The sequence below is a fragment of the Monodelphis domestica genome, chromosome 3 (assembly GCF_027887165.1).
Source record: "Monodelphis domestica isolate mMonDom1 chromosome 3, mMonDom1.pri, whole genome shotgun sequence".
Taxonomy (NCBI): Eukaryota; Metazoa; Chordata; class Mammalia; order Didelphimorphia; family Didelphidae; genus Monodelphis; species Monodelphis domestica.
Window position 1 is genome coordinate 182,849,736 of NC_077229.1, and position 26,434 is coordinate 182,876,169.

The 26,434-nt window shown below is 34.9% G+C and overlaps 1 protein-coding gene across 2 annotated transcripts in view; it reads right to left on the bottom strand.

Annotated features, from left to right (window-relative positions):
* Window positions 1–221: 221 nt before the first annotated feature.
* NECAB1 (N-terminal EF-hand calcium binding protein 1) overlaps window positions 222–26,434 on the bottom strand; it is a 207,292-nt gene continuing 181,079 nt past the window's right edge. The window contains exons 9-13 of one of the 2 annotated variants that reach the window (XM_001368622.4): window positions 24,445–24,498; window positions 18,758–18,870; window positions 6,892–6,969; window positions 5,550–5,641; window positions 222–1,237 (exon numbers count right to left, since the gene is read on the bottom strand). In XM_001368622.4, the coding sequence (XP_001368659.1) occupies window positions 1,209–1,237; window positions 5,550–5,641; window positions 6,892–6,969; window positions 18,758–18,870; window positions 24,445–24,498 (366 nt within the window). In that variant the 3' untranslated portion in view covers window positions 222–1,208. Of the gene's footprint in view, window positions 5,642–6,891; window positions 6,970–18,757; window positions 18,871–24,444; window positions 24,499–26,434 lie in introns of both variants that reach the window. The other variant, XM_056823335.1, reaches the window with a different exon arrangement.

Below are 26,434 nucleotides of genomic sequence, written 5' to 3' on the forward strand. Positions count from 1 at the left end.
CTTTTCCCAAAGATGAAAAAGTTGAAGAGAATCCTAATAAGAGGAATATGATTTTTAACAATTTTCTTCATGATGAATTTTACTGGTAAAAGTAGTTAATGTTTTATGACCTTACAATGAATTACTAAGGAATATAACTTATAATGCTGAAGACAAGAGATTTGTACTTAATACCATATTAAAGTTTCCCCATTGACTGATGCTTTCCAATTTCACTCAGATTTCTTGTATTTCACATTATTGGTTTATTTTCTTAGGTTAATATTCAGTGTTTAAAGCATTTTGATGTCAGCTGAAATTCAGTGTTCTGGTTTTTTTTTTTTATCACATTAGAATACCATCCTAGTTACATGCTGTATTCAAACACAATATTATTTTGAGCCAAATTATCCTAAAGCATAAACTGTTTCCTTGGATCTAAATGTGCCTAACTTGTAAACAGGATTTATATTGTACAAATAATCTTTACTTAGAAGTTACATTAATACTAAAGTGACAACATTACTCACATTACTCATGAGGTACTCCTAATATTTTACTTTAAAAGTTCCTTATTAAATGACACACTAACTAAAGGAATTGTTCATTTATCTTTAGGAAGATTTGGCTCATAATTTGATAATGGATGAACATATTACATTAAAATCTATTTTATGCTCTATGCAGTAGTTTACATAAGTAATTTACTTAAAATGGAATAAGTATATACATTTTGATGCCAGTAACCTTGAAATAGGAATGAAAAATCAGTAAAATACAGAATCATTCACACACAAAGTCAAAAGATCTAGGTTCACAAATACTATGATATAACATTTAACAATATATGACCAAAAAAGAATCTGTCCAATGAAAAAGTAAAATAATCCCTCTTAAATCTCCACTTAATATTTTGTAACACCTTTATAACTTTAGTTTCTGGTAAGAATTTTTTGTATCTATATATTGGAAAAGTCCCATACTTCAAAAAACCATACAGTATTGTAGGACAGTCTATAAGCAACATAATTGTCATGAAAATTGTTAACAGAGGAATTAAGTTTTAAAATTTTAGCTAAAATTTGTACAAGTAAGGAAGGGACTAGAACACATAGAAAAGAAGTAAATGTTAAAGGAAACATTGAAATAAAATATATAGTAGATTAATAGTCACAGATATAGTTCATGTTAAATGTAAACTTCATTGTTTCCATGCAACAATAAAGCATCTAGTTGTTGTTCAGCACCCACCATGAAGCTGAAAGGAAAAACATAATTTTAGTAATAAAAATAAATTCACAGTTGATAATTTATTACTTTGTAAAATGTTAATAAATTATTTCAGCTGCCTTTCTTTGATGCAGAGGAAGGAGATCAAACAAGTTCATTATATCATTTGTTATGTATGCTTGGGTTTCATATAAAATTGCTTATGTTAATTAAATAATGAAATAAGTTTGTCTCATTTTTAAGACTTCCCAGATTATATTTTATATAGTTGTTTTCCTTCTAGTCTGACCACCTATATTTTTTTCTGTTCCATGTTTGTTGCCATGTCATTGCCTGGATTGATTCACATGAATGTGGTATGTCTTTTCCATCTAGTGATGTTATAAACTTCTTGAAAATAGAACCATGTTTTAAAAAATGTATTTTACACAGATCTCAGTATGTTGCAGGAACTTTTTTTCAAATGAAATTAAACATAACAGAATCAATCATAGAAATATATCAGAAAAGTTAGTTGTAAATCAATTTTTTCTGCCTTCAATTTTATTGAAAAATTCCAATTTAAAATGAGAAATGTTTACATTATACTGCAGGGGAATTCCCCAACAAATTAAGTTGATGACTAGACTGGAACTAATGCTTTTACAACATTTTTTTTACCCACGAGCAAATACAGCAACATTTATACTCCTTTGCCATGGATTATTATTTTTTTGAACTAGTTCTGTTATTTCATCTGTATAAGGAACTTCCAGTGAGGAAATTCCCTGTATTGACACACAAAATTATTTAAGGTATTTAATGGAGTTAGCCAGTAGCTTCCATATATATATAATGTGATTTACTCCAACATGAAAATTCCTTATGCTTCAAGATTCAGATTGTGCAAAATACATTCATAATCTTACTCTACCAGTGATGAAATTTAAAATTCTATAAACATGAATTATTTAAAATGAGATGTTTCATGTTTGTTCTTCAAATAGAGTAGGAGAAGAGACCACTTTAGTACAAACAGATTAAAAAAAGTTGGTATACCAGGTACCATTTGATGATGATTGGAAAGGAGTAGTTAAAGGTATAAGGGGCCACTTATCACATGGAAGATATGGCCAGAGTGTGTATAAGCTGGCAAAAAGTTTTTCCTTGTGTATTTTATGAATATTCTTATGGTATCTGCTGTGCCATCTTTAGTCTTATGTGAAATATGTATTAATATCTTTCTTTTGTAGATAGTATAAAACCAGATATGAGAAAAAGATTTATGATTGGTTGTTTTGAATAAAGATTATCTTCTATATTGCCACTTTTGCCCATCTTCTAATGTTCCTCCTTTAGGGTCCACAGTATTAACATATAAAATATTTTACCCACAATAGGTGGGTGGGTAGAGTCTTTCATATTTATAAACCAGTAAAATAAATATTGATTTGGAATTTCATGCTTATAATAGGATTGCATTATTTCCTTATAATATAACTTAGACAACCCAACTGAAAATCTTGGGGAAAAAGGTAGTTTTATTGAAAATGAGCCTGTTTCCTGTTTTACGGACTCATATAAAAAAATAACACAAAAAGACTTCTCAACTGTTTGCTAATGTTGATATTATTTTTTACATGTTTTAGGATGAGTTTTCTTTCTATGTTTAGTTGTCCAATGTTTCTATTTCATATTTTTATGTATACTTGGTAATTTTAAGAATCATTGATACAAGAAGTATGCCTCTACAAATTGGAAATTGTAGCATTTATATTTTTATACCAAATTGATTTAAGATACCGTGCTTGCTAAACCTTACATGAAAGTGAGCCCTAAACAATTTTAGCAAAAACTAAGAAATCTAATCATTTGAAGCTGATTAAGTTTTGAAGGTAATAGTAAGAAATGGGAAACTACGCAATACTGAACAAGAATGATTCTTCCTTGCCTTCATTTGTTCTTGGAGGACCCATAGTAGAAATTAAGAACATTAATGCTAGATGACTACAAAAGTTTATTAAGCAGCATTAAATCACATTTACTTGAAGATGAAAAAGGAAGAGATTCAATTAGATTGTGAGCTTTTAGAGGGCAAGACTCTTTTTGCCTTTTGCTGTAAGTGTCCTAGTACTTAGCATAGGGTCTAGCACATTGTAAGTGCTTAATAAATGCTTACTGACTTATTTTTTGAGAAGGTATGCATTTTCTTGCTATTTCAATCTTTTTGAAGCCATAAAGAAAACAATTACTTGAATAATGCAATTTGACAATGATAAATCTTAAGACCTTGTCAGAAGCTTGACTTACTATGAAGTCAAGTTAAACGAAAATTCCCATTAGGTTTGTTCAAACTCCTATGTTTTTGTAATACTCTAATTTTTTCTAGTGCCTTATTACTTCTCTCCTTTTTCATAACTTTTCTATATTTGCTTTCCATTTCCAGTAAACATCTCTGATTTTTAAGGCATTTAGTAGTTAATAGCAGTACATGGTTCATTTTGGCACAGATCTCCCAACTCAGCAACTCTCTTATGTCATATCCAATCTGTTGCCAAGGCCTGCAATTTCTCCGTTACAACATCTATGCATGTACCCCCTTCTCTCTGACATTGCCATCATTCTAGTGTAGGCTTTCGCCACCTCATGCTGAGCCTATTACAATGCCTTGCTGGCAGATTGTCCTGCTTCAAGTTTCTCCCCACTTTAGATCAACCATTTTAGTAATTTTCCTAAAGCACAGGTTCAGTCATAAACTACTCAAACTTCCTGTTTTGCCTCAAGGTTCAAATATAAAATGCTCTGTTAGATGTCCTAAATCCTATCAAATCCTAACCCCCACCCCTACCTTCCAGGCTCCTTACACCTCACTTACTGACATTTAATTCTCTTCCAGTGACACTGGCTGCCTGGTTGATACTCTCAGTTTTTTTGTTCTGGACTTTTTCTTTGGCTCCCACACATGGAATGCTGTCCCTCCTTAACACCTACTACTAACTTATCTGGCTTCCTTTAAGTCTTAACTAAAATTCCATCTTTTATAGTAAGCCTTCCTGGACACCTGTACCTTCTGTTAATTATCTCCTATTTATCCCGTGCATAGCTTGCTTTGCATGTATTTGTTAGTATGTTGTTTCTTCCATTAGATTGTAAGCCCCTCATGGGCAGGGACTATCTTTTGCCTCTTTTTGTGTTCCCAGCACTTTAGCAGATGAAATAAATGTTTATTGCTTAATTGGTTGCTGTTTTTTTGAAACATTGTTTGAACCATATGGCAGGAAGCAGAAAATGATTGTAGTGGTAAAGATAAAGAGCCATTAAATCTTTTATCAGGACTCCTGGGATGTTTCAGAAGGCCCAACATTATACTTCAGCTCTAAAGATAACACTAGTTACCTGAAAAATTTAGCAGCTAATGCATTATATTCACAGCTTATGAAATTATGAAACATTAAATTAAACATTTTGAAAGTTTTTCCTTCTCATTTCCCCAACACTCAATTATTTATATTTTAATGTTCAAGCTTAATGTAGGTATGCAAAAGATGAACAATTTCAATCTTAGAATCTTATGTTCCACTGAATTCCTTTGTCTTCCTTTGAGCCTTAACAGTGTCCAGTTATGGTGAGTCAAATTATGGAGCTACAAAGTGATGGAAACATACTAAGACTTGCTATTTGAAATTTATACTTCATATCTAGAGAAGAAAGTATATATAACTCTTCATTCATGAGTTTGCTTCCTCTAGGTAGGCCAGAACTGAACCTGTAACTGAGACCCTAAGGTTAAATAAAAATGGGCAGGCAAGCTCTTTATAAAGGGATCTCAAATTTAATTATGAGGCTCCATAGAGTTCACATATGTTTTCATCTAGTTTTTGAGTGGGGCTTATGTTAGCTCAAGACACCTGAAGCCTTTGGGATATTCATATACTTTTATTCTAATTTCTTAATCCTCATTCCCTCCAAACTATTGGTTTGAATTTCCATTTCATCAATACTCCACAATGAAAATATATCCATAACATTTTGATACCCCAGCCCATGACCTAATTAGCTATATAAAATTATAGCATGGAAAAATTTTTTGATGTTCTAATAAAATTTGATCTGTATTAGAATATAAAAATAGTCCACTTTTATTTTGTAAGGAAGTGTCTGCTCATGTACTGATTCCTGATAATTCTAAGAATTGTGGAGAAATCCTTTCCTAAATGGACATTTGAGTTGGAGAGAAGGAATAGAATAATTGAAAAATAAAGCACTGACTAGTATGGAGGAAAATAGAACTGGGCGGGGGGAGGTAAGTGGAAATAATATGGAAAAACTATGTGGGGTATTGTAAAAACCAGCATAGTTACCAGGAACTAGCATAGTAGATGTGAGTTCTGGAGTTTCCAAGAAATCCACGTTGCTCCTTTGGAATGCCTTGCAGTAATTCATCTGAAGGTGGCTGTATAAACAATTAGATGTCAGATCATTTTCATTTATGATTCTTCAAAAAATACAATATGCCATACATATTGAGATTAGATATGAAAATGCAAAATATAAGATTTTTTTAAGGTCACTTGGCTTGAAAGACTAGTGATATGTGAATGATCATCAAAAGAATCTGAATTTTCTAGTGGAAGAACACTAGGAAATAAGTTATAGCAAAATTAAGTTAAAACAAAAGGGGAAAACACATTAAGTGATTAAATTTTGGGACAGGCTACAACATGAGATTATGGAATTCATCTTTGAAATTTTTCTTTTTAAAAAATCTGTCTTGAAGAATTTAGTTCTGGAAGCAAGGGAGTCTTCATGAGGTACAATGGATATAAAAACACCTGGTAATCAACCTTGATAAGTAACATCTCTAGCTTAGCTAGGCTAAGTGTGCTACCAATCCTGTGCTGGACCCTTTCCACATTGGTAGAACATGGCAAGACTTGTGCTTTGCTGACATAACCTTTGAGAATTTAGGGTCTCCACAACATAGAGGCAGTAGAGTAGGAGATTTTATGGCACAGTGCAAAAGAAAATGGAATTTAGTGTCAGAGGGTTTGGATTTAAATCCTAGATTTTCCCTTTGTTTGCCTTTATGATATTGGGCAAATAACCTTCTCCAAGCTGATTTTCTTATCTGAAAAATGAATTTCAACTAGATGAAAGTCCATTTCAGCTCTAAAATGTCTGATAACAAACTTTCATATAGGTAAAATATGTGCGTAGAGGTAGATGTGGTTCCTTATATTCTGTATGGAAAAGAAGACTGGACTATTCCATACTATAGTACTCTTAAGTTTGCTTTAAGACCAAGGAACCAAGTGACCATAGGACTTAAGGAAATACTGGTGGAAAATCTAGAAAACTAAGAAAATTGTAAATATGAAACCTTGAATCCCCCCCTCCCCCAAATATGGGCATCTCTGCATTACTTTCATTTCCATGTGACACGTTGACCTCCTTACAAGCATCTGGATTGTAGGGGACTGGTTAGGGTTTGGGGGTAAATATTTAGAAACCAAATGTAACAGTATCTTTTTTCAGGGCCATCCCTTGGCAAAATTGTGGGGTTTTTGTTAGCTCCAGTAGTCTTCATTTTTCATTCCTCAGAGCTACTCATCTCTACATCAGAGCATAGAAATGCCTTACCAGCACTATGGAAATCTTACTCTTTTGGCCTATACACATAAATTGAACTTGCTCTTGACTTACCTATTCCACACACTGCTATTCTCCCAGAACTCATAAACTATGAAGCGGGATTCATTTGAAAGCTTCTGAATGGAAACACTGAGTTATAAAAGAAAATAGTTAGCTGAAGGCTTCAAAGGAGGAAACTAAGCCGATCATTTATGTCATAATCATAGTTCACATATTTAGAGTTCTTTAGTGCTTACAACAATCTTACCAGATAAACTACAAGGGAGTAGTTTCATTTTATATGCATGGAAACAGGTTTAAGAAAGAGAAATGATAAAACTAGGAGATCTAAATCATGGTGTGTGGGTAAAAATCAAAATATTCAGTTAAAAATTGTTTCATATAGCTGTATGGCATTGTTTTGCCCTGAATTTTTCTGTTTTCTTTTGGAGTTGGGTAGCTTGTTTCTAGAAGTATGTGATGTAGTGGATAGAGGGACAAGCTTTAGTGTCTTGATAGCCCAAGTCCTGTATCAGACATCCTAACTTAGTGCTCAAGGGACATGCACTTGACTGCTTAGCATTCCAGGAAATGCTTGAAGATTAAAAATTACAGAAAAGTCACTAATACACATCTCTGAAGGGAATTCTACACATGAAATTGCAGATTGGGAGAAAATCACAGATACGGCTTTGCAGAGATTAGTCATGTAGCTTTTAGACTTAAAACTGATGTTTAAATTATTGGAAGATAATCTCGACTAGACGGGAAACAAAGCTAAACTAGAAGAATTGGAGCTTCTGTGGTAGAGAGTTGAATATTTTGTTTTGAATCATGCTTCAATTTAGGAATAAATGACATTTTTCTTCATTAGGTGTGCTGATGTGTTGAAAGAAGCTAACAAATCCTTCCTATCCTAAAGCTGGTTTTATGATAGAGGTTCTGGTTGAAAACAATTGCCATTTAACTTTTTATTTTAATAACAAATTTCCATATGAGTTTTCCAGAAACATATAATCCATATGATTTCCCACCCTTCTTCCCTACCCACTTCTGGAACTGACAAGTAATTCGATCTGGGTTATACATGTATTATCACATATCGTCATGAGTTTTTTAAATGGTCATGGACCCTAAGTTTTAAAATTGATACTTCAATGTAATTGTCTGGGATAACTCTTAAATACATAGTTTCCTACATCCATTTTCGTGAGCTGCACATACAAAATCTTTAAGGCAAATGAAAGCTCTGTAGTCATAGTTTGCTCGCCGTTCACTTCTTAGAATTCCATAACTAGTGAAGAAAAATGAACAATTAAAAGCCATAAAACCCTGCAACTGGAAGTATCTGACAGCATTAATAAGCATATTTATACTTAGGATACACTTTTTATATGCTCAAATGATTCTGTTAGCTGACTGATGTGAACATTCCAGTCAGTAATGCAGAACATAACCCATGGAGGCCAACTCATCCTGTGACTCAATACTTTAAGAAACATTTATTCAGCATCCATCAGGTTTAAGAAAGGCGCTGTGCTATCTGCTATACATACAAAGGTGAATTTAAAAAAAAGCCCTGCCCTAAAGCTTATAGTTTAGCTACATAAATGTAGCTAGTGAAATCTATTAAAATTTAGCTAATATTAGAATCAGTAAGCATTTATTGGATACTTGCTATGTACCAGGCACTGTGCTGAGTGCTGGAGATACAAAGAATGAAATAATTGCTACTCTCAAGGAGTTTACAATCCTAAAGGAATTAAGGTTTTCTGTCTGGGAAGGATATTAGACATCAAGTCCAAATGTCATTTTATCATTGAAGGTCCAGAGGAAAATTATTTGCCCAAGGGTAAACATCCCCAAAACAAAGAACTTCAAGAGTTGGAAAGGACCTCAGGAGAAATCTAGTCCAAACTATACCTAGCTAAGAGTCTCCTCAAGAACAGTCTCAAATAATTGGTTATCCAGCCTTCTCTTGAAATCCTCTTGTAGAGCTTAGGTCAGAACCCAGAAGTCCAAACTCCTCATTAGACCAGTGTTCTTTTTACTTATAACTTGTTGACTCATATTGAGGGGACAGGTAATAGCTCTATTAGTGAAGAATTCCAGTGAAAAAATCTCTCATAGACTTTGTATCAGTGTAAAAATAATAAAAATCCCAGGGATATGTTCTAGGATATAAATTTGCAGCTGCCTCACCTCTAGCAACTTGCTCTGGAATATAACATCAACTCTGAAACTTATATCTCCTCTGTGCCATCTCTCCCTAAGCCCTTTTCCTCCAGGATTAGAGAAGAGATGGGAGTAGGGACTTCCTCCCAGAGTCTCCATTTAAAGAGGACAACTAGAGCAACCATCATCATTTCAGAGTGGGCTGAACTTCTCCCTTGCTCCACTCCTTTTGCCTTTTGTGTATTGTTTTCCCTCTTTGGGCTGTAAAGCTCCTTGTGGGCAGGGACTATCCATTGTCTTTCCTTGTATCCTCAGCATTTAGCACATTGTTTGGCATATAGCAGGCACCTCATGTTTAGAGCTTGATTCTACTGGGTACACCTTCATTTTCCTTTAGGAGATTTGAGGGTGGTACATATTCCCAAAGAGCTCCTTTGATACCTCTGCCTTTCTTGGTATAATTCCCATTTTAGGAAAAAAAGGAGCCACACAATGCCTTTCCCAGGGCAGTGCCTCCACTTAGTTGTAGATGACCAGGCCTTCAGGAAGTATAGCCTTGCTCACAGTTTGTTTAAGTCTTGTTCTCTTTACTTGAAACAATTTCCTCCTCTTCTATTACCACCATTGCCCCATCCTAAGGAGATAAGAACTTCTTTCAAACTGCTCTGTGCCCAAGATGATTTTGTTAAAATAATTTTTGTTCCCAAAGGACTTTTGTTAGTCAAGGTATCACTTAATAATTAGTATACTCAATTAAAAAATATTTAGGCATTGCAAAGTGGTATCATGGGATGAGCAAGGTTTGGAGAGCTGACAAAGAGAGGCTGAAATCCAACATCTATCCCAGACCATTTGTATGATTATGGTTAAATCATTTAATATCTGCAAGGCTTAGTTTCTTTATATGTGAAGTAAATAATTAGACTTGCATTTTAGAATGATTATAAAGAAAACAGTACTTTACAAAATATCATATAAATGTAAGTTATGTATTACTCAAATGATATTTTTCACCTTCAAGATGTAAGGGATTAAAGGTTTGACTAAATATGTGGGTATTTTAAATTAATATGGTGGTTGCTGATTTAAAATATTATATTTCAAGTCAAAATGACTTTTAATAGCTTTTATTTACAAAAGGGTAGAAAGAGTGAAAGCAGAGAAATGCAAAAAGAGTGTAGAGATGTCTACCCTATCACAGTAAATATTACTCTGGTGCTTGTCTCAGCCTGGCAGGGCTTGTTAACCCTGTCTTGAGGACCCTGAGTTCCACCCACACAGCCTCCTCCAAGAAGGTAAGGTCTCTCTGAAACTAATCTCTCTCCAGACACCAGGAAAGGAAGGTCAGCTACTCACTCACCCAAGTGGCAGTCCAAGTCCTAAGTTACCTCCAAGAGGCCAATCACCAGTTGAAGACAACCACCAAAGACAACAACGACAAAGATGACTATCTCCAGATGAGTGCTTGCAGAAGACTCTCCAGTCGAAGAAGTTCAGGGCTTTTATAGTGACTTCTTGTCCCTTCCCCTCTTCACAGGGGCCAATTACAGCTTCCAAATTGCCTAGCGCTGCCCAAGAGGGCAGTTTCTGTAGGATCCACTTCTCACCTCTGAAGGTGTTAATTCTTATCATGGGCCTCTGAAGGTGTTAACTTTTTATCATAGGCTTCAGAAGGTATCAACTAATATCATAGGATTCACAAATTTCTGACTGATAGAGTTATCGCCCACTTTAGCAAATGACTTGTGAACAGTCTTAGTGTTAAGTAGGGGTGCTTTGAGTTCTGGAGTTATGACTCTTTAGCAAGTGACTTGTGAATTCTCTTACTTGATGGCTAACAAAGTGTTAACTCAAAATAGGCAAAGAGAATAAAGAATTCCTTTCATAAAGAGTAATGTACATAGATTTTCAATTTTTGAAAATTTTAAAGAAGTGATTTGAATAATGCAAAAATGCTTATGATGTGACATGATAATGATCAATGAGGAAATGCAAATACTTATCTTGCAGTTTAAAAAGCTAAGATACTGAAATATTTTTGGTTATAGTCAATTGTCTTTGGAACTTATTTTTATCTGCAATGTTCACTGTTTGAAATGTAGAGTACCCGACATAGTTTTATTAATTATGTTTATTTTTCAGCCCCTTAAGGACATGTTTCTTATCAAATGGAGCTCATATTTTTTTTAATGGGGTGTTACACATGGGAAGGTTGTTGGAAACTCTAATTCTTTTACTACTGTCTTAAGAATGCTTTCAATTAGAAGATAAGATGAGTGTCTTTACAAGAAAAGGTTTTTATCTGTAAACCACATACTGTTTTGTTCAAATTGGGAGAGAAGTTGAGTCCTTAACAGAAGATTAGGAAGAGCTAATCTTAAAAAATACGTAAGGAATATTCCAGGAAAGATTATGAGCATTCCTGGAAATACTTGATATTATTTAATTTGTAGATGAATGAATCTTGGAATCATTTATCAGCTGTGTGATCTTGAAGATTAGTTTCATCCTCTGGAAAATAAGATCAGACTAGATAACATCAAAAGTTCTCTCTTATTCTGAGGTTTTGTTGTGTGTGTTTTTTTTTTAATAATGTGATTTACCTAAAAGTAACCACTAGATGACACTGTGATACACATAAGATTTTGTAAACCTTTCCTATTGCTTTCACCCAATCATTTCTGTTCTATGTGTTTTACCTTTTCATAGATTTATGTTTTTTTCTCTATAAACTAACCTATCATAGTGTAGCCAGAAAAGATGTAACAAAAATATGGATTATTTTCTCAGGCTCAGATTTATCAGGGAGACCTTTTCCAAGTTACTTAGTATTCTTATGAAAATTCCATTCCTTTTTGTCTTCCTTGATCTACACATTTATTTCCAGGGCATTATAGGTTTCAGAACTAGAAATGATATTATAGATCATCTACTCCAACATTTGATAGATGACAAGCAGAGTGAAAAGAATGCTAACGCTAGGATTTGAAGCCTTGGCTTAAAATCCCAAATCTGCCACATACTTCCTGTGTTGGTCAAATCTCTAAAACTCTTTGGGCCTGAGTTACTCACTTAACGTCCTTTATAATTATAAATCTGTAATTCTATTACAACCAGAAAAGTAAATGAATGGAAAGAATGTTGAATTTGGAATCAGGTATGACGAGTATTGTGATCTTGCTTCTGACACTCTTAAAACAGGGATAATAGCTATAAAATCTATTTTACAGAATTATTTACAGAATTACAAAATGAGAAAATGATGTAAAGCAGCAGTTTTCACACATTTTTGTCTCTTTTAATTCTTAAAAATCATTGAGGGCCTATTCCTTTAACAAAAACTTTTGTTTATGTAGGTTGTATCTATCAGTGTTTAACTTATTAAAATTAAATATCTTAATATTGTTATGAAAATAGTTTTGACCTCATAGATGCCTTGAGGAATAGAGTTTCAATATTTTATTTCATTTAAACTTCACAATGGAGATAAATTCTATTATTACCCCTGTAGCAGTCCACCCCTAGCTATGGGCAAGGGAAACAGTTAATATGTACAGATTGTCTTAGAAGAGAGCATGCTCAGTCTTGTGCTTGGCTAGGGAAGCCTCTGACCCTTGACCCCAGCTTCCCCCAGGTTAGGCGGGAAAACAGATTTCTTTGTGCTCACCTGGCTAAGAGAAACCACACCTATACCTTGTCATTAACCAATGATAATCATCCCTATGTATTGTGTATATTTGCATATCAAAGAGATTAAATACAGCCGCAGCAAGCTCCGCCTTCTCTCTTCCTCTTGGATCTCAGCTCCCAATGATGTCTGGCCAAGCTCCATCTTTAATTCCGTTCCTTCTCTATCTCTCTCACTTGGGACCTGGCCTTCGGCCAGGCACTTTCTTTTCTCTATCATCTCTCCGACCTGTGTGATATTAAGTTTGGATCACTGGATGGGTACAAGCCTTCTGAGTAGTCCACTGATCGCAGTTTTGCTGTGGCTCATTGATAATTAATAAGGCCTGCATTTCTGACTCATTCCTACCACCTCATATCTCTAATTTGGCTCCACCACCCCCCTTGCGGTATCCAAAACTTCTATCCTTCCTCTATTTTCCTACCTTAAAGCTTCTCTCACCTCGGGAAGCTTTAACCTCCATTTTACAGATAAGGAAACTCAGGTTAAGAGAAATTAAGTGACCTGGCCAGAGTCACAAAGCTGGGAAGTGAGGCAGGATATGAATATAGGTCTTTTGGATTTTAAATCTATTGTTGTATTACTGTACAGAACAATAATTTATATTCATGATGATGGTATTGATTCACCAAGAAAAAGAGCAATGTTTAATATCTTTCAGAAAAATGAACATCCACAATAACTCAGAATTTAATCAGACATATTATATCTATTTGTAAACCAACCTTGCTTGGAAATCCTAAGCATTCATACTGTTATCCTAGCTTTCAATTCTCTTCTTCCCTTGAGACATATCTCAAGCGTTACTTCTTGGGGTTCTTCCAAAACATCAAAATCTTTGAGTATTCAAATTAGTTATTTTTTACTCTGAATTTAAGGAGGCCTTCCTGCTGCTAGCAGTGGAGCAATAACTTAGGGAGACAGATAGCAAAGAGAGAGGAAAGTAGTTGGTACTAAAGATTTAAGACTCTTAAAAATGAAACCAGCCTGCTGAAAGGGAATGGGGATAGTAAAGATAAAGCAGGTATACAGCAAAGGATGGCATTCATAGTTTTGTAAAGACACCCTAAAAAGCCATGAATGGGCAAGTCAGATGAACTGAATTAGTTTAAATCTTATGACATTCATGACCATTAAGAGAATTAATCAAATAATACAAGTGGAAAATGGAATTTGTCTAGACTGATTAGTATTCTCTCAGATATAGGTTCCATTTCTCTGAAGTTGAGTCAATCTCTGACAATTGACCATTTTGGGATAATCATGGTAAAAGTTAAAAATGAATAAAAGCTACTAAAAATAAATAAATGAGTGAAGAACCACTAACAATAATACTTATCCTACTAAAGAAGATTAAAGATGAAAAGACTGATTTTCCTTTTCTAAAATCACATAATTTGGAGTTGGAGGAAATCTTAGCTGTTATTTAATCTGGTCCATACCTGCTAAGAATCTTTTCTGTAACAAACTCAATAAGTGGTCAAACATTCTTTACTTGAAGACTTCCTGTGAGAAAGAATCTTTTGCCTACCAAAGCTAGCCCATTCTACTCTGTTGAAGAGAAGAGAAGACACTCTGTCCATTATTACATTTTGTGACAGAAAATAAGCTATTTCTTTATGGTTATTGAGGGGACAGAATTGCAATAGAAACCATGTCTTCTACTTTATTCTAGTGTCCTATGGGCATCAAAAACTATCTTCTTGATCTTTTCCATCATCTTTAGGTCTTCTCTAAACCCAATAAAAGATCTAAAATAGGATTTATATCTTTAATAGGTCCCTCTTGAGTCTAGAGTAAAGTCTGGAACAGTAGAGAATGGAGAAACAAAATATTCAGTTTTCTTGTTTTGAGAAATGCATTAGCAGCTCAGGAGTTGTTAACATTAATTGCAGTGCAGAATCTGGTTAAGTAATGCTCTAATCAATTAGCATAGGCACTGAGGGGAAGATGACCAAGACAATTAAAGACATTGCCTTGACTTTATGGAGCTAACAATTTAGTTTGGATAGTAGAAAACACACATAAACACAATCATGAAATAATTAAAGATAAAACTATGAAGCAATATTTGAATAATTATAAACCAACGCTTTTAGTAAATGATACATTGTCCTCTCCAAAAAAGTCTGTCTCTTTTCCCAATTTCTCTATTTTAATCAATGGCACTGCTTTCATCCCAGTAAGTTAAGGCTCAAAACCTTGGAGTCACCTTTAAGTTTTCCCTTTTCATCAAGTCCCAAGTTAATTAGTTGCCAAATCCTGTTAGTTCTATCTATCTGTCTAGTCTATATAGCAATCATGTTTTCCAGTACCAATGTAATGACCCTACTCTAGACCTTCATTGATTTTCACCTGGTTATTCTAATGACCTATTTGGCTTTCTTCCCTCTTGCCTATTCTTTCTTTTTGCCTATTCCATTCTTTCAATTGATGCCAAAATAATCTTGCTAATACATCATTCTAATAATGTCATTCTTCTATTTAAAAAGCTTTTGCTTATTCCCTATAGCTTAACAAACAATAAATAAAGTCCAAGGATCTCTATAAGCTATCTATGGCCAAACTTCCCAGCTTCTATTTAACACCATTCCCCTTTTCATATATTTCAACCAAACTGTATTACTGCTCTTCCACTTCTTATCTTACATTCTTTCCATTCCTCTTCCACCAGGCAGAACTACTATATGAGATTTAATTCTGACCAAAAAAAGATGGAATTGGTTATTGAAATAAAAGTGAATTGATTGAGAAAATATATTAAGACTTCCAAAGAAATGATAGGCAGGATTCTATGACCTATAATACTATAGGGGAAGTGAAGTCAAACAGTATAGAAAGCTCTAAGGAAAGAAATGCTGAAGACACATAGAATATCAAAAGAACAAGAAAACTTGTCTAAAAAGACCAATGTGATCTCAAATATGTTAAGAATCATGTCAAATTTATAAGAATACAAGTCAATACAATACAATACAAACCAATCAACAAATAATTAAAGGATATGAACCAAGTTTCAAAAAATTCAAAGCTATCTTCAGTCTTATAAAACTTATCTTAATAATCTCTCTTGATTAGAAATATGAAAAATAAAACAACTCTTGAAATACCCTCACACCTAACCTTTTCTAATATGAGAGGAAAGGAAAATCATAAATGTTGGAGATGTAGTTGGAAAATTGGGACACTAATGCATTGTTAGAGTTGTGAACAAATCCAACCTTTCTGGAGAACTATGTCGGGCTATGCTTAGAGCTTTACAATTGTAAATATTCTTTGATCTAGCAATTACTAAATCAGTATCTTAAAAAAATAAAAAAGGATCTATTTGAAAAAAATATAGCAGCTCTTTTTGTGGTGGCAAAGATTTGAAAATTGAGGGAATGTCCATCAATTAGGGAATGGCTGAACAAGTTGTGGTAGACAATTGCAATTGAATACTATTGTGCTATAAGAAATGATGAACATGATAATTTCAGGGGAAAAAACTGGAAAGACTTACTCAATATGATGGGAAGTGAAATGAGCAGAATTGGTAGGACATTGTACACAGTAAAAGCAATACTGTATGATGAACAACTATGAATGATAAAGCTATTCTTAGCAGTACAGTGATCTAAGATAATCCCAAAGGATTCATGATGAAAAATGCCATCCACTTCCAGAAGTATATTCTGAATTCAGACGGAAACATAAAATATTTAAATTATTTCTTAATTTTTCATCTCTTCGACAAAGACATGAAAAATGTTTTATTTGATTGTACACATAAAACTAAATCAGACTGCTTTTTTAAGAACGGGAGAAGGGACAGAAAGAGGGAGAGAATTTGGAACTCAAACTTTAGAAAAAAGTTAAAAAATTATTTTGCATGTAATTGGGGGGAAACTAAGTGTTATTGAGTAAGAAAAAAGGCCAATGTGGATACACAATGAACTTACTCATCTAGTTAAAATTGGAAGTAGTTAGAATGGTCATATAGAAGTAATGATAGAAATAAAGGCAGGCAATTTAGGATGAAAACAGAAGAGTTGAACAAAAATCCTATAAGAGTAATATAGAGTTCTAAAGTTTAGAATAAGCATGTGCATTCAAAGGGCAACAAAATAGTTTATATTGGGTGCGTGATGAAGAACAAAGATGGCAAATGATTAGTGTTCTGTTTTAGATATTTAAAAGTTGAGATGCCAAGAAATTTAGAAACTCCAAAGATCATTAAAGAAAATGTGTGAAATGCTAGCTTAGAGACTGATGCATGCCTCAATTCTCAATGGAGGACTAAATCTTGGCTCCATTTTGATATAACTAGTTGGCCATGGATAGCCATAAGTATAGATTCTCAAAACCTAGAATAGCAATTAGAAGACAGTGCTACTCCTACTTGAAGATCAAGATAAACATCTAAGATTTGGTATTTTTATTTATATATTTTATTTTGAGGCCAAAGCTGTGATTTCATTGGGGAAGGGAACTCCTATTGAGTAAACTTCCTCCACCAATGCATATTAGCAACTACTGTGCTGGAGATTTGTGTGGTATCTTGAGAGGTTAAGTGATTTGCCCAAAGTCACAGAACTAGTATGTATCTGAGGTAGGACTTTAATCCTGGCAGTTAGGTGGCTCAAACACAATAAGGTGATGCTTTGGATAGGGTGCTGGACCTGGAGTCAGGAAGACCTGAGCTCAAATTTGACCTCAGAAACTTATTACCCCATTTTCTCAACTATGAAATGGGGAAAATTGCAGCACCAATCTCCCATGGTGGTTGTGAGCATCAAATAAAATAATACTTGTAAAGTCTTGGTCCAAATCCTGACTTTTAGAGGGTGATTAATAAATTCTTGGCTCTTTTTCTTTCTGACTCTAAATTTGGCTCTATCCAGTATGATAGTTATTAAAGAGCCATAATGGGTTCTTATTTGAAGTGGAAGATGCAATGGTCTTAGAGTTAGGAAATGTGGATTTGAATCTTCTCTACCATTTACTAGCTGTATAATCCTGGAAAAGTCATTTAACCTTTCTTACCTTCAATTTCTCCAGCTGCAAAATGGGATCAATAATCATTGTAATACTTAACTCACAGGGTTGTGAAGATCAAATAAGATCATGTATGTAAATTGCTTTGCAAATGTTAAGGTGCTAAATACATGTCATTTATTATAATTATTGAAATTTTGTTAAAGCAATGTTTCAAGATTATTTCAACAGGTATGCGTAGGGTAAATTGAAGAGAAAACTATAGGATTTCAAAATATACATTATACTTTCTCCATTACCTGTTGGTTTTTCACTCTTAAATATTTCTCTTGGATTCTGGTCACATCATTCAATTGCCTCTTCTTTTGGATGGGTAAACTGAGGATCAGAGAGGTTGTGATTTGTCCTAGGTCACATAGCCAGTATGCAGAAGACTCAGGATTCCAAGATGGGTGCTCTGATTTCAAATCTAGCACTCTAGTAGATACCAATTTTACTTAATGCTGTCTTCTTTCTATTGATAAATTAACTTGTACTTAAAGGCCCAAGAGGTAGAAATTTTTAGTAGGTTGTAAAATTCCCTCAATTTGCCCCTTCAAAAACTTTTAACTGGTATCAGTCAATGAATTGGACTCTTCAGTGGGCCAGATTGCCAAGAGAACAGTCATAGCAGGGTTGTTTAGCTTAGAGTTGAGACAGCCCACATTTCCCAGGAACAGTTAAATATCATTCCATCAGAATGCATAGGTTGGATTTGATGTTCTTTTTTGATGCTCTCAAATCATCTCTTTTCCTTTCACGTGACCCAGTCTTGATCCCCACCTGATTCCCCAAGATTCCCATGTCCAAAATTGTGTAATGTATGCTAACATCAGGGCAGAGACCAAGGACAGGTTCAGAAAGGTTTAGTTAAGATCTCTAAGAAACCTGAAACAAAAGGCTTAGAATGTCAGTATGACTTAAACATTACCTTTTCTAAGAGCCAGTTTGAAAGTTGTGCCTTTCTTACACCTACCCTTATTGAAGATTAAAAGGGATACTTGGAAGGCACTGTATGCCTTCCTGGCAAAGCTCTTTGCTGTGCAGTGCATTACTTACTGTAGGCACCCACTCTGGGAGGAAGCACTTTCCACGTACTGTTTCAGAGCCAGGTGGAATTCTTCCAAGTCTTCTTCTACCACAGACATCTGACGCTGAACCAGGAGGATATGCTATTGGGGAAGAGATCTGCGTTACAGTATTCAATCTGAACAGCGGCTACACTAGCCTGTCCCATCCCTGCTTTCTATCCTTCAATGATGTTTGCTTCCAACTTCACATTTGTTTCTCAGTTATGCAGGGAGTCTCATTTGTGATGATGTCCTGTGTATTGGGGTCTCATGGATACCCCACCTTGCAAAATGGCACAAAAGCTACCATACATATGTATACACATATATGTTTTTGCTTATATACAGAATTCCCCAAAGCTTAGGTTAAATTTTTCTAACTTAGCACTGCACTAAGACTTTTAAATCACTGTAAAGCCAGCTTTCCTCATGCATTTTGTCTCCAAATTTGAATCATTCATCAAGAGTGAGGATCAGGGCTCTGCCCTTTATCATTTGTAAAGCAGCTCCCATTTCCCTTTTAGGCATTTTAGGAATTTGGAGATTTTTGGCAAGGCTTGCTGCATACTTCTGGAATTTTCTGAATCAGAAAATTCTCATGGTTATTTCCCCACATGATTAATAATGCCAATTTATACAGCAGCTACCCCATAATAATAGACCCTATGTAAGGTAGCATTGCATTATATTAGACAGCAGGGTAGCAGAGTGAGGAGGAGTGTTGGGCTTCGTATCAGGAGGAATCTTACCTCAGATAGGTCCTACAATAACCTAGGGTAAGTCACTCAACCCCGTTAAGCCTCAATTTCTTCATCTGTAAAATGGGCATAATAATAGCACCTACCTCCCAGGGATAACATTGTGATGATAAGTCTTTCATAACCTAGCCCCCTCCTACATTTCCAGTCTTCTCATGCCTTACTTCCAACATGTACACTTTGGACCAGTGATATATGTGTAACATTTTGCAAACCTTAAAGCATTATATTTGTTGCCTATTATTATATGGGTCCCATATTAAATAAATTCATTAAATTAAATGTTCCATCTCCAAGTGCCTCAAAGTTCTTTTCATGTACCAGGTCATTTCTTATGCTCATCAGCTGCTATGTTTAAAGCCCTTCATATCCTAGCCTCCTCTTACCTTTCCAATCTTCTTACACCTTACTTCCAACATGTATTCTTCAAATCAGTGACACTGGCTTCTTGTTTATTCCTCCAACAATGCGCTTGATCTTTCAGCTCTTGGAATGTTCTCTGGCTATCCCCCATAACTGAAATGGTCTCCTTTCTCATACCTGCCTAATGTGTTCTCTGGCTTCTTTTGAGTCCCAATTAAAATTTTATTTTTTTCAGGAAGCCTTTCCAACTCCTCTTAAGTCTAGCACGTTCCCTCTGTTAATTAATTCCTATTCATCCTATATATAATTTATTTGCATTTTTTCTTTCTCATGAGATTGGGAGGTCCTTGAGGGTAGGAGCTATCTTTTGTCTCTTTTTGTAGCCTCAGCATTTATTATAATCCTGGCACATAGTAGGGACTTAATAAATGTTTATTAATTGACTGCTATGTAGTTCAAAGCTTGAGGATGATGAATTCCTGTCATGAAAATGAGGATTGTGCCACAAAGGGTCTAAGGAGTATATTGTTCATTTTGGCGATTTGCAAAAATACTCTCAGGGGGACTTGGCAACAACAAAAATTATTAGAAAACTCCAGGAATATTTGCCATGAAAGTTTTAGTTATATCTCCAAGTACTTGTCAGTGCAATGAGGTGGTGAAGGAAGTAATAATTCATTACCCCTGAGAGCCACCAAACTGGAAGCATGTTTTTATACACACTAATCTTATTACACAGTGGCAACCTTTCAAAAGAAAAATCTCTTTTATTGGTGTTTTTATATCAGCTAAATTTACTCTTCTTTCATCTCTTCTTTCCAGAGAGCCAAGCCTTATTGCTATGAGTTTTTTCACAAGGAAAATAGAAAAAAATCATCAAAACCAATATATACATGGAAAAAGTAAGAAAATATTTTAAGTGTTCCATAGCCTTATGCCTAAAAAAGGGTGGCACATGTGTGTGTTCGTGTGTATGTGCGTGCGTATGTGTGTATGCATGTTAACCTCTGTATGCTAAAAGGTTAAAAGTATATGCTCATTAAGAGAAGATAGTTGCTTTGTAGGTATGCATGCCTGGTAACACTTTGATGCAATGGTAAGGTTCATTTGGAGTCCCTGGAAATGTGTTTTTCTTTTCTGAGATCCCACAGATACATGGCATTGCGTTTCCAAAATAGAGTTTAGCCCATGATAGTTTTTGCTTGTTTGTTGGAAAGAAAACTCACATTTAGTGAACTAGTAAGTAAAAGTATTTGTCTATGATAAAAAAAAAAAAACTTAATGATATTTTTAGGAGCCTTTTCTAACTCCTCTGCTACGCCATCATCAGACGTGGAAGGGAACCACACAGAACTGGGAGCCATTTTCTTTTTTTTATTCTGTTTGATGGGTTACCTTCACTTGGTGGTGGCCCGTCTGCTGGTAACAAGCATCTCTGTGTTTAGATATGCCAGTCTTTGAATTCCAAATGAAGCCTATCCTGGGCACTACATTTGAAGCCTTTCTAGCTCGGTATAAACTGCCAGAGTTTCTATTCTACTGACATTGACTGAGAACCCAATTTTTCCTCCACACCACAGTGAAACAACAGAATAGGATTTTTGTTGACAAATTAATTTCTACCCTGAAAAAGTTGTTTTTTTAATGATTAACAAAGGCATTTAAGGTGTTCTGCCTTTCCTCTTATCATTATTAATACTTGGCTTTCTCCAGACTTCCAGCTGCAGTAATACCGCACCAAGTCCTTATAGTATTACAAAAGACAAATCATCTGGAATTTATGCTCCTTTGGATTTTCAAGATTCTCTGTGCTCTGGAGTACATACATAACTCAGTCTATTTGAGCTCTTAAAAGGTACTTTTTACTATTTACATAGCTATTTAAAGGGCATCTTGATCTGATGAGCCCTTTTTAGTTTCACAAGAGGGATCATGGGCCTGAAAGTAATGCTTGGAGAAAGTGACAGCTAAGAACATGACATTTAGTATGAATGAGCAAATAGGAGGTGTAAAAATGGAGATTTTGAACCCTAGACTTCAATCCCCAGAGGTCCTTGGTATTTCCCAGAATTCCCGATAATCTCACCTGAGTCTCCACCTGGGTGAGATCACAATTGGTATTTCACTGGCAGTAATGCCTCCCACACTCTCTCTCTGCCATTGCAATAATGTAGGAAGTATAAGTGGTAAGCTAAACTAAGCTGGGGGACTTTGAATGGGCTAATCAGCCATGGGCAGGTGGTTTTTATTTTGTATCCTTGATTTCTAAAAATCCTTAATAAATCTCATAAAATATAATATTTTATTATTAGATATAAATTAATTTTTACAGAGGAAGATTGACTTCATTCTGTAAGTGGATTCTTGAAGACCTGCTATACTTAGTGTGTGTTTGTGTATATGTGTGTGTGTGTGTGTATAAAGTAGAATGTAAATTCCTTGAGCATAGAACCTGTCTCACTTTTCAGATTTGTATTCCTAGTACCTAGTGCAGTACCTGACATATAGTAGACATTTAGTAAATTCTTATTGATTTAATGATTGGTTAGTCCTTATGGTGACCAAGAGAAGCTACAAAATCAAAAGAAAGAAAGAAAAGCAGACACCAAAAAGAAATGGAGCCTGGGATAACCTAAAGAAATACTCAGAGAGAAAAATAGGGCAGCTAGGTGATTCAATGAATAGAGGGTCAGGCCTGGAGATGGGAAGTCTTGAGTTCAAAATATGGTTTTAGACATTTTTTAGTTATGTGACCCTGGGCAAGTCACTTAACCACAATTGCCTAGCCCTATCTGCTCTTCTACCTTGGAACCAAAACTTAGTGTTGATTCTAAGACAGAAGGTAAGGGTTAAAAAAAAAGAAAAAGTTTTAAAAATGAGGATTCTTTACATTTTTATGCTATAGCATAAAATGATAGTCATAATAAAATGTTTCTAAATGTATAAAATAAAATACATAAAATTAGAAAGGAATACTAATACATTTAAATACAGTTACCAAAATATTGGACAAATAATTTCATGGGCCTCAGGTTAAGAATGTTTGTTTTAAAAGATGGAAAGAATCAGGATAGAGATATAGAGGGAGAATTGGGCCCATGGTGCTAGTAATGAGGGAACAACAAAGAAGAAGCCTATGGCATTTTGTTATTTCTTTATCCTTATATCCATCCTAGTTAAAGCAAGACAGTAAGTAAGGAAGACAGAAAAGCTAATTATTTTGAACTGGTGACTAAACTTGAAAAATTTTGAAAAAAAAGTAGAAGTCTTCACTGAAAAGGAGGAAGAGACCCAATTCTTTTCCCATTAGGCATTTCCCACATTGTGTGGATTTTTTCTAGCCTTTTTCAAAAACTTCTTTATCCTCCAACATCTCCAAAATGGGTTTTGCCCTTTCATTTACTTGCCTTTTATATCTCTTTTCATCTCCCTCAGGTTGGATAGCTATGAGACCATCGCTTCCTCCTAAGGTTTGTAACTGGAAAACACACTATGTCTTAAATAGCCTATAATTCTCCCTTATCTGGGATCACCATTTCATTATTTTTGTAACTAAACAGGAGGAAAGTTCATTCTCTGAATGAACTACTGAGCTAGTATTTACACAGTACTCTTCCAGAATTTCCCTGTCTGGTTTTTGAGACTGCAGCATTCTTGGCTGATTCTCATAGGCTTTCCTAATGAGGCTTTTAAATCTCCCCTCCATCTCCAAGTCCCAGTTGATTTTTACTGTGAGACTTGTATCTTCTACATGCACACACCTATGTTCTGTCGCTGCGGGCATGGGATCTGGAAAAATTGAGCCTTCTAAATTTCCCACAACACTGACATCTGTAGGATGGTGACTTCATTACTAATCACACTTTCAAGCTGATTGTGATCATTTTTGCTCCTTATTTACTTAGGCACTATCAATGGGGAACAATTGTGCCAGACCCAAATGACCCAGATGATATAACCACCCAAGGCACTAGTGTATCTCTGATGATATGAGACAGAAATTTGGAGTCAATAACTAATGGTGGACAGGTCCTGAGGGAACTCTGGAATTCTTGATGGTGCCCTGGTGAAAATGTTTCAATATAATTGAATATATTTTATAATATATAAATGTATGCATTTTTTTATTTTGAATATTCTGAGATGGGATATACAAGATTCAACAGACTGTCAAGTGGGTCTATGATACCAAAAAAAGTTAATAACTTTTGGCTTTACAAACATGAAACCTGGAGTTTCTTTTAACTTTACTTCTATGAATCAGTCATCTCTTTTTCTAGCTCTCTGCATGAAATGGTGCCACCCTGACTGGACAGCTCCTCTTCCCTTGGCATGTAAATTGTTTTTTCTTCTCATCTCATGTTCTTCCATAAACCAGCCCTTAGCAATGACTACTGAAAAAGGCACAGACAAAATGAACTAATTTCAGATTCACAGCTTATACACTCATCTGATATTGTTTTATACTGAGGCAAACAAGGTCAAGGGAATGAGTTAAGTCATGCATGCAAAGCAAATGTTTGTGACATTTTTTGAATGGAAATATACTACTTACTGATTTAGTGTTTCCTTCAAAAATTTCTTCTTCCAGAGGTTCAAGCTTTATGTCCTTGTGGTTAGGAGGCAGGAAAAACAAGATAGCCCAGAGTATTAGCAGTTAAGTAAAAGGAGAGGATTATACATTTGAAAAATCTTTTTTGGCAGTTGGGATGCTTTACACTAATGTTTGTTTCTTGCTTTCATCTTGACATCTATTATTTTTCTGCATCTAGAATTCATTCCCTCCAGATTCCCTTCCTTTGTTCATCACCTCAGGTACCATCTTCTCTATGAAGTCCTCCCTGATTTCTCAGCCTCTTATTTCTTTGTTTATTCTTTCCTTTGCATTTATCACCTTTAAATTGCATAAAATGTAACTAAGTATATGTGTCTCTTTACTAAATTACAAGCTCCATGAGGGCAGGGAACTATGTAAAATTTTTCATCTTTGTTTGATCAATGCTTAGAGGAGTGCATAACACATACGAGGTATTTAATAAATGTTTCATGAAATGGGAATTTTGTAATCTCAAGATGTATAAAGAATACTGATATTAGACTGTTGGGAGGAGAAATAAGACATTTCTCCACTAGAGGTTTAATCTAATGCCCCATCATGGAATGGACCCTGGGTTTTTAGAGGCTATATTAGCCAAGCACAAACTTAGACAAGTCCCACCAACATGCAAAAGTTTCAATTATATGTCTGCCAAGGGCATAACAATTATTCCGTAAACATGAATGAACATTGAGTTGGACTTAAAAATTAATAGGAGAGTGACCCAGATGTCCTTTGGAAATAGCACCATTCTTTTGATGACACCAAGCTACTCCCTGAAACCAAGTCCTCTTTTAAATAGCCATATTCTTCTGGTAATAGTATGTGGCTGAAAGTCATGAAATACCACAAGAATGGATCTTGAAGGTCTCCCAAAGGACAGTGGAAAGGTACATAGTAAGTAAGAGTAGGCTATGACACCTTTCAAATGAAGCATGTCATCAAAGAAATAAATAATTGGGGGGAATAGTTACATAGAGAGAGTGGACATACAGAGAGTGAGTGATAAGTAGTGAATGATCTGTGGAGTCCATCAGTATCTATATAATGTTGAGATAACTTGAGAAACATGTCCATCGCATTGGTAGATTCCCATTTGTGGATACATGGGAAAATAGATATGGGAGTTGTATATGGAATAAGAAGACAAAAATGAATCCTAATCTGTGTTGTATGAAAAAGAATCCACTTCAGTAAGATCACAGATATATCATAGCAAATCTTGAATTTCATTCTGACATAGCTTAGCCAAACCATGGAATCAACTGAGCCAGTGAGACATATGAAGCTGCTCATGAGCGAAGCCAGTCCATGTAAACTCAAGACTTGAGTTCTGGGCCAATTGTTATATGTAACTCAGATAATCGGTTGACCTCTGAAGACTTAATACTCTTGCAAATTGTATCTTCACAGAATCTCAGAGTTGAAAGTGTCCTCTAGGATCATATAGTCCAATATGTGCATAAGCAGGAATACCTTCACAACATAACTAGTGCCTCCTGCCTCTGATGGGAGATAAGTGAGATAAAATTGAGAAATGATTGATGCAAACATGTGTATTGCAGAGTGTAAGTTTAGAAAGGTTCATTTTACTCATGTGTGCATGGTGTCAGTCCATAGCCTTGAGATGCAAAGGTCAGCACAAATGCTTATTGGTAAAGAAAAAGCTTACATCCCCTCAACACGCACTCCTCTTTAAAAGAACTTCTATAACGAATGCTTAATTTCAACAAACAAGGTGAATCAGAATGAAAATGGTAACACTCTCATTCACTGTTGGAAAATCTAATAGCTTATAGAAGAGCCTGGTTTGGTACAGGACAAAATAAGGTTAAGCAAAAATCTGAACATATACTGACTTATTGATTCATTCCAAGAAACAGCTCATACTGAGACGCACACAGCAAAAGACCCATGGTAGAAATCACTGCTTATTCTTCTTTTTGCA